The 9540-nt window shown below is 44.1% G+C and overlaps 1 protein-coding gene across 1 annotated transcript; it reads right to left on the reverse strand.

Annotated features, from left to right (window-relative positions):
• Nucleotides 1–221: 221 nt before the first annotated feature.
• LOC137626495 (zinc finger MYM-type protein 1-like) lies at nucleotides 222–2539 on the reverse strand. The gene is made up of 2 exons (XM_068357561.1): nucleotides 2526–2539; nucleotides 222–2142 (listed from the first exon to the last, which is right to left on the reverse strand). The coding sequence occupies exons 1-2, from the start codon at nucleotides 2537–2539 to the stop codon at nucleotides 222–224; spliced, it is 1935 nt and encodes a 644-aa protein (XP_068213662.1).
• Nucleotides 2540–9540: the final 7001 nt, after the last annotated feature.

Raw genomic sequence — 9540 nt, forward strand, 5'->3', positions numbered from 1 at the left:
ATTACCTTAGACCCTTTGTAATGATTAAGATATAAACACTATTATATTACTTGAAAATTTTAATAAAGCCTGATTAAATCAACATGCATGGTTTATTAAATGATTAATTCACATTAAATGAAAGCAAGACTCATGTTGTTTCATTCAAATAAGATTATTATCATATCATTTAAAGTATTAAGACGAAAAATAACCTGTGTCAATCCTAGCAATTCTGTTAGTCAGAATCTACCAAAAATGGTCCTTCGTTTGTCTTCTGCTCGGATGAACTCCTCAGCAATCGCCTGTGGACTTAAGGTAGCTAGATGGTCACGATGTACATGGCAAATCATGAGGTGGTTAAGGCGTTGCTGACTCATACTGCTACGTAACCATGTCTTCAATCGTCTGAGAGCACTGAATGACCTCTCAGCTGTGCAGGAACTTGCTGGGGAGACAAGTAAAAGGCGTAACAATGCTTCTACCTGAGGAAACATTCGGCGAACTTCTGGTACCATATCTGCGAAGATCTTTCTATAATCTTCAACTGTTGACCCCTTAAACTGGTTGTGGAAGAAATCGAGTTGCTGATTCAGAGATTCATTGAGTTCTGGATACTTAGTGATAATTTCTGGCTTATGTGTCCCAGTCAACAGTACTGACGATAAATCTTGATACTCGGTGAGATCAGTGGAAGTGAAGTATTCTCTAATGTTCAGTACGGCAGCATCAATAACACTGAAGAACTCAACTCGATAGAACTCTTCAGCTGAGTCATGACAGTAGTTAGAGGCAAATCCTAATCCTTGGTCTAGCCTCTTTGGTATTTTTTTCTTTCTTGGAAGAGGAATTGCGTCTAGGTCACACAGATGAAGCTTCTGTTCTGCTTCTTCAAATAATCTCTTGAATTTGTGCTCGCATCGAAGTGACTGTAGGCTCTTTATGGTAACCTCTGCAGCTTCTAGCATTCCAGATACTGTCACTTTTGATCCTTGTAGGCTCTTGTTGAAGTTTTTTAGACATTGAATAAGAGGAAGTGATCCATATAATCCAAGTAGACATTGCCCTGAGGACAAACATTTGTACAAACCTGCTGCTCGGGATGCAGTTGTTGACCCTAACTCCTTTGCTGCCTCCTGGAGGGCAGCCAGTACATCAGGGTAATTATCTAATACTGCTTTCACTGCAGCATATCGTGTAAGCCACCGTGTAGGACATATTGGCTTCAAACTTGTTGGTGAAGGAGTGTTGAGATCATCTGTGTGAATATTAAGGTACATATGTTTGAACTTTCCTGAACTTCTGTAGAGGGTGCCTAGCTCTTGAAGGTTGTCTAAAGCATTTTTTATGAAGAGAGAATTTGGTATGGCCTTGCTGATAATTAGGTGGGTAACATGAGCTCCATAATGCACATACAGAGCTAGTGGTTGCACCTTCTTTATCTCTGACTGACAGCCTTTATATTTTCCTGACATGTTACTGGCACCATCATATGTTTGAGCCCGGAGGTGTTGAATTGGTAGTTGAAGAGATATAAGCGTGTCTTGCAGCATTTTACTAAGAAACACTCCTGTAGTTGCCGACACTTGGTACAATCCTAGCAGCTCTTCATGAACATTGAGTTTGTCATCGACATATCGCACACACACAGCCTCCTGTTCATTGCCTTGGATATCTTGGGTTCCATCAGTAATAAGGCCAAACTGTGTTGACATTTGATTAACATCATTGCAGATTTCTCTAACTACAGCATTGGCCATTGTCTTCAATATTTCATTTTGGATTGGAACAGAAGTATATGAAACTTTGTTGGACAACCATACTTTAAGCTTTTTGTCATCCTCAGCCCTCAACTGCAAAAGTTTTGCAAAATTACCCTCTGAGGTTTCATGACCTCGGATGGCAAGGCCTTGCTCTGCTAGGTATTTCAGTGTGGTAATTATCTTAATTAGAGCAGCACGTGACTGGTGTTGATCATGCAAAAGTTGAGATGATAACTGGCTACTGATACCTTTTTGATGTTTGTGGAATTTTAAATTTTCTACTGACAACTTGTGTGCTGCACTTTTTTCCTGACTGCGGAATTTCTGAATCGCTTTTTTCCAGTTAGAAAACCCTGATTTTAGGAATACATCTTCAGCACACCGAGCAAAATCCGACAGCCTTTGATGTGAAGCTCTTACACATGTATGACATAGAACTCCACCAATACTTTGTTTTTTTTACCTGAAACATATGACGTAAGCTTGTACTATTGAAACTCGAAGATCAGCTGATCGAATTGTGAGCTATAGGCGGGAAAAATGTAAATAAACCATTTTAAAGAAAACGTTGATTATTGATAGAAAACGTTGATTATTGATATTTTTCTAGACCAACTAAAGTATTTTTGCACACGCACGGACATAATTTCTAGTTTCATCCCTTAACTGAATATTACATTGGTATAATCACCATAGTGAATACTAAAAATGTGAGGGGGACAAATGATACTATGTCCCCCCCACTTTGAAAAGTGGGGGGGACTTGTCCCCCCCGTCCCCCACCTGTTGACGCCCATGCTTCCTCTAGTGGTCTAGCAGACTGTCCTGTGTTGTTTTTCTCGGGCTGGAGAATGAGTTTTCTCCGTTGCCTGGTGAAATAACTTCACCTAACTTTGTTCTGGTTGGGAGGAGGATAGCAAGTATTGCCAGTCTTCCTCCATAATAGACAACTCTAGGTTAGGATGAGCTTCCCTAACTGCTGAGTGTGTCTCTTGCTAGAACGAAGTTTATAGGACCCTTATCCCTTCACCACCTCTCTTTTATTATCTTTTGGCTGCAGTCCTACTTCTGTACCTAGTATAGGTTAGGATGGAGGACCGGCTCGGCTCTCTGCTAGCTGGCAATTACGTGTCGGCTGGCAGAGACCCCGTGTTCTTTGCAGAGTGAACCCCAGACCTCCCTTGGTCTCCCTTCCATGTCTGCCGGTAGAGTCCGGCAGGCTATGGATTCTTTGGAAGCCTGCATGCTACATTCTCCCCTTCCATAAGTTCACTCTTTCTGGATGGAAGGTTGTATGGCAATGCCGCCTTATAACCTTACATTCATATTGTTTTTCTTACGAGTGTTTTGTTCCCCTACCCCGGCTGCCGGCTTAACAACCGGCAGCTGGGCAGTTGGAGGTTCTCTGGTTCTTAGCCAATGTTGGCAGGCATGGGTATTGCTACCTTTGCCTACCGGCAGTGGAAACACAGCCCGAAATCTGCTGGCCACTACGATTAGTGGCCGGCAGCCGGATGTTAGTGTTTCCAGCTGCCGGCCGGCAATGATTGCTGGCCGGCACACATTTGCAAACCAGTGACCTGCCGACTATTAGTTAAAGGTAGTATATCTTTGAACTATACGGGGGTAAATGCCCGCCGGCACATGCTGGCGCACGCCGGCACGTGCTGGCTGGCACAGCAGCATGCAATGTACAGTGGTTTCTATATTTGTAGTGTAGTACACACTGCATTAATAAACTACAGTACAGAGTTTGTTGTAACACTAAAGTTCTTCCAACATACTTAATGTTATCTTGTACCGCCTTTTGTTGAGACCGTACAATATATAGAAAGTGAGTTCTTTCTGTATTCATTCTATCCCGTATATTAAAACTTTATTTCAAGGTGTGAGCTACACCTTAAATTTCCGTTTAGGAAATTACTTAAGGTATTCTAGAATAGAATTAACCTTAGTTTTAATATTTTGGGAGGTTACAGCAATTGGCTGGTGTGAGGAAATTTTCCTTATTAACGTAAATAATTAAAAAGGATTAAGAAAATAAATTTTCCAGTGGTTATGGTGCCATCTGTTGGTTGCGCTCGTAGCCAGGTATGTCATACGTGTGTATTTTTGTTTTTCATATCCGTGGTGGGAGAGAGGAGGAGCCAAGAGGCAAGACTGTTTACCTTGAAAGGTAAATTTGTTATGTACGTTAGTGTTCCACGAATTCGTCTGCAGAGGACACTCTTTCCTGCTTCAAGTGGTGGTGGAGTGACTTAGTGATGGACAGCAACCATTGGCTAATACCAAAGCTCCTGTTAGTCTAGGGACAGACTCGTTTTGACCACTTCGAAGCCTGCAGACGTGACACTGCCGTTCAGTTTTGCCTTGGGGTAAGAATAACATTGTGTAGTTTCCCTTGCTGAACGATTTTGGAAAGCCTGAAGTGTTTTCATCGGTGTGTGGCTGCCGCTGGTACCAGTAATTATGTGATCATTCAAGCGTAACATTACGTTAATGGTTTGGATCTCGACGGGTTCGTCCTCCAAACCTGATTCTGTGACAAAGACCTGGTCCAAGAGAACTTACATCATCCCACGGAAATTAAGCTATTGTTAAATGTATGTAATTAGTTAGGGTTTAATAATTTTAATTGTCTCCAGTCTATTCCTTTTACTTTCCTATCACCGTATGTATAGTTTGTGTGTGGGTGCATCATTGATGGTTGGTTCTTTGTCTCTTTCTTTTATGTTTCCGGTGTGCTAGAGTTTGTTTGGGTCCTAGATGCCTTTTTGTAATGCGAATGGTTTATTTCCTTCCTGGCTGGAGATTTATTTTCATTTGAGGAGAATTAAGTTTATGTAATAAACAGGAATTTGAATTTGATTAAGAGTCTTTGTTTTGAACCTTTCCTTCTCGGTGGATTTTGATACGTCAATGTCTAGTTCTAGTTGGCTGAATACAAAGAACCTGTGACACTGGGCAGGAAATATAAGTATGTGCCTTTCCTTCTTTCTTTTATAGCTTTACTGTGTAAGCTACATGTTTCAACATAAGTGAAAAGCCTTCACTTGATACTCATGGATTTTTCTTCTCTTTACAGGAGGACCATCCGAAGTGCGGGAGTGTATTCTGCAATGTCTGCAGTAAGTACTTCTGTGGACATCAGTTTTGCAGGAGGCACGCAGCATGCGCAGCCTCCAGAGGTGATCTCCGGTATTGGGACCCTCAGGTTTGTACTGTATGTTCTAACCTGATTACCGAGGCTTTTGACAATCCTAAGTCAACGGAGTCAAGGCATGCTGCCAGGGAAAAGTTACGAACCTGGGTGAGGGGTTTTCGGAAAAACACCTCAGGCCCCTTCCTTCCAATTGAGAAGATGAGGGCATAACTTTTCCCTAAAGCATCGGCTGATGCAGTCATTCCTCAGCCTCAGGTGGAGATACCAACTGCCCAGAATCCGGTAGATTCTGAAGTCTCGGCCGTCCTTCGAGACATCCTATTGGACGATAGGATGTCGGAAGTGTCGGATTCTACAGAGAAAGACCTTCTAGGAGGTCAGGAGGAGGAGCTGTCTCAGGCTCCTCAAGTAGAAGAGGAAGAAATCGACGAGGTGTCTGTTACATCGGTTCTGGACCCAGAACCTGTTCCCTCTACATCGTCTGCTATCCCAGATGAACTGGGATGGACTCTTTCTTCTATTGTTGAGATGACCCAGCAAATTCAAAGAAAGAATGATGAGAAGGAAGCTGCAATTAAACTGGAGATACGTAGACTTGCAGCATCACGTGGGCCCCAGAAGCGACTCAACGTGAAGGATCTTCCTTTGTACTTGGACACCAATCCTTGGAGGTATGCCGAATACATGCCAATGACAACCGGGAATATTGTGATATCAGAAAAGTTGGGAGCAATTCCCCTGGAAGAAGTGGAATTTTGGCCCAACAAAGATTCTTATCCGGACTACCATGTCCGTCTTAGGAAGGAGCCAGCCTCAAAGGAGGAGACGGAGCCGAAGGAGGTCATAGTTCTTGACCATAGTAAAGCACAGGCATTACTAGCGGGCTCCATGAAAGAGAGGGGCTTCACGAACTCAAAGGTGCCAGCCTTGAGTAAGAAGCTTCCCTCCTTTGTGGCCTCTCCAACCAGAGCCTTTCCCTTCATGGAAAAGGGATATAAGGCAGCCTTAAAAGCGGTGGCGGCAGGGAAACCATGCCGCTCCTTGGAGGAGTGTAAGCCGTTATCTCTGACCTTGCCTTTGAACCAAGAAGACTGGAAGGACGTCCACCTTACCTTCTCAGTCGGGAAGCTGGAAGCTGATATTGCTGAACGTCAGTTTGGTGAGGAACTTCCAAAACTGTCGGATGTTCTCTTGCGCAGAGAGCAAGAGACGAAGGAAAGACTTGCGGCATCGATGTCGTTGCAAACGACATTAGAAACGATGGCAAGTGACCCCAAAAACCAGGACATGTTCATGGTAGTGGCCAAAACTCATCTGGCTACAGTTACGAAGGATCTCTATAGCTTTATTAAAGCTAGGAGAACCTGTAGAGAGTTCGTGTTCGCCTCGGCTGCAGTGAGACACGAACCGAGGAGACTGATATCCTCTCGTATCTGGGGGTAAAGACCTCTTTCCTAATGAAGTGGTTAAAGAGGTAGTAGACAAGGCCGCCACAGAGAATAGGAACCTTCTCAAAAAGTGGGGCTTAGATCTTAAGAGAAAGTCTTCTCCAGATGAGGGTCCCCAACCCAAGAAGAAGACAAAAAGGCCTAGGTCATCCTCTCGGCCGGCTAAACCCCACCGACAGCAACAACAACAACTTCCCGTGACCGCGGTGCCTCAGATAGTGGCACAACCTCCAACCACGTACCAGCTGGTGCCTCAACAAGTGGCAACACAGTCGCCAGTTTTTAACCCAGCCTTCGAAAGGCAGACTTCTTCCTTTCGTGCGAAAGCTAGAGGAACAGCCAGAGGTTCTTCTAGACGCCCTTCAAGAGGAAGGGGATCCAGGGGAGGACGCGGTCAAGGAGGCAAGGCCTCAGGTCCACAACAGCAGAAGTGAGATACTTCCAGTAGGAGGGAGACTACAGCTATTTAGGGATCGCTGGACCTTCGATCCCTGGGCCCACAGCCTAATAAAGAATGGACTAGGTTGGAGCTGGAGCAGTCCTCCACCTCAATTTCCTCAATTCTTCCAACACTCAACCCCCGTTCTGGAAGAATATGTCCGAGAGCTCTTAAACAAAAGAGTAATCCGGAAAGTTAAGTCCATCAAATTCAAAGGTTTTGTGTTCCAAAGAAGGACTCAGAAAAACTCAGAATCATTCTAGACTTGTCGCCACTCAACAAGTTCATAGTGAACTACAAGTTCAGAATGCTCACACTTCAACACATAAGGACCCTACTGCCCAAAAGGGTATATGATGTTTCTATAGACTTGTCTGACGCCAATTAATCGTCACATCTCCTCCTACCTAGGCTTCAAGTTACATAGATAACTTTACGCCTTCAGAGCCATGCCTTTCGGGCTAGGATTTTCACAAAGCTCGCGAACGCAGCCGTCCATCAATTACGCCTAAAGGGGGTCCAAGTAGTAGCCTACTTGGACGACTGGCTGGTGTGGGCAGCATCCAGGACAGAATGCATGCAAGCTTCTAAGATAGTGATCCAGTTCCTGGAACATCTGGGATTCAAGATCAACATAGAAAAGTCTCGACCTTTTCCAGCTCAAAAATTTCAGTGGTTTGGAATCCACTGGAATTTGGAGTCACATCGACTTTCCAATCCTGGGAAGAAGAGGAAAGAAATAGCAGGATCTGTCAAGAGACTATTGAAATCCAAACGGATATCAAGACGCAAACAGGAGAGTGTGCTGGGCTCTCTACAGTTTCCTTCGATAATAGACCCACTGCTAAGAGCACAGCTAAAGGATGCAACAGGAGTCTGGAGAAAATACGCATCAAACGCGCGAAGAGATCTAATAAGACCTCTACCGACTCGACTGCGAACGCTTCTCAAGCCGTGGTCCAATGCCAAGCAGTTGAAGAGATCAATATTTCTTCAACCTCCTCCTCCGTCACTAACTATCCACACAGACGCCTCAAAGGAAGGCTGGGGAGGTCACTTTCATCAGAAGAGAGACCAAGGAGCTTGGTCCAATCTTTTCAAGTCATTTCACATCAACTTTTTAGAAGCCATGGCAGTTCTTCTGACACTAAAGAAAGTATCTCCTCGCCACTTGACCCACATAAGACTGGTTCTAGACAGCGAGGTGATAGTGAGATGCCTGAATCGATAAGGGTCGAGGTCACCTCAAATTAACCAATTGATGTTGGCCATATTCCATTTGGCGGAATGGAAGAAATGGCACCTGTCAGCAGTTCACATTCAAGGGTTCCGCAATGTGACAGCGGATGCTCTATCCAGGTTTACACGTATAGAGTCAGAATGGTCCCTTGACGCAGGATCGTTCTCCTTCATCTCGAGCCAAGTCCCGGAGCTGCAGATAGACCTCTTTGCGACGAAAGACAACAAGAAAATAGATTGTTACGTGTCCCCATACGAGGATCTGCTAGCGGAGGCAGTGGACGCTATGTCCCTAGACTGGAACAGATGGTCCAATATTTATCTGTTCCCCCCGCACAACCTCCTTTTGAAGGTTCTCGATAAGCTGAGATCCTTCAAAGGGAAAGCAGCAATAGTGGCCCACAAGTGGCCAAATAGCGTGTGGTTCTCTCTGGCATTGGAACTACGACTAAAATTCGTACCGCTACCGGATCCATCCCTGTCTCAGAGAGTACAGAAGTCGACTGTCTTCGCTCCATCACAGAAAACACAGAACCTACATCTCATGATTTTCTCTCCTTAGCGATGAGAAAAAGATTCGGTGTCAAAAGTCAGTTTAGACTTTTGGAGGAAACCAGAAGACATTATGAGGCTTCAGGGATGAAATAGATAACCTTTGTCAAGGCGAAAAAACCAAAAGAAATCTCGACAGATTCCTATTTATCATTTTTCATTCACCTTCATGAGCAAGGTTTAGCAGCCAACACAATTCTATTGTTCAAGCCTGCTTTGACAAGTCAGATGATACCATATGCCTTACAGGTTGACCTTTCTAACGACGTTCTTAATGAACTACAAAGGCCCTTCAGCGCATCCAAAGACCCTTTGCATGGTCATTAGATATGATTCTTCATTGTGTATAAATAATGAACAATGAGGAATGCGCTTAGAAGGTTTTGAATTTAAGTCATATTTCTGTTTGAACTCGCTTTGGGGGCCAGAGTTAGTGAAATAGTGGCTCTCTCTAGAGAGGAAGGCCACGTCCAGTTCTTGGAGGGAGAACTGAATCTATTTCCAGACCCAACGTTTCTTACCAGGAACAAGCTACCCACCAACAGGTGGGGTCCCTAGAGAATCTGCCCTCTGAAGGAAGATGCATCTCTATGTCTAGTGGAGTGCCTAAAGGTCTATCTTCATAGAAGTTCAGACTTTATGGGAGAACAGCTGTTCAGAAGAGAAACCCTGGGTTCAAAGTTATCTATAACTAAGGGCGAAAATCACCCGTGATATTTGCAGAACGGATCCAGACAGTACACCCGTTAGTCTTGATCCGAGGAAAGTTGCCTCTTCCATAAAATTTCTTTAATCATATGGACTTTGAACATCCTTGTTTGTACACCAGCTGGTAGTCATCCAAGGTGTTCTTTATGCACTATGCGAAGCAAGTGGAGCAACTTAAGAGGTCTGTGGTAGCAGCAGGTAGAATTCTTTAACCTTCTGTTTTAAATCTGCGAGGAACAGTGTAATTAA

This window comes from Palaemon carinicauda, chromosome 1 (genome assembly GCF_036898095.1).
Source record: "Palaemon carinicauda isolate YSFRI2023 chromosome 1, ASM3689809v2, whole genome shotgun sequence".
NCBI classification, from domain to species: Eukaryota; Metazoa; Arthropoda; class Malacostraca; order Decapoda; family Palaemonidae; genus Palaemon; species Palaemon carinicauda.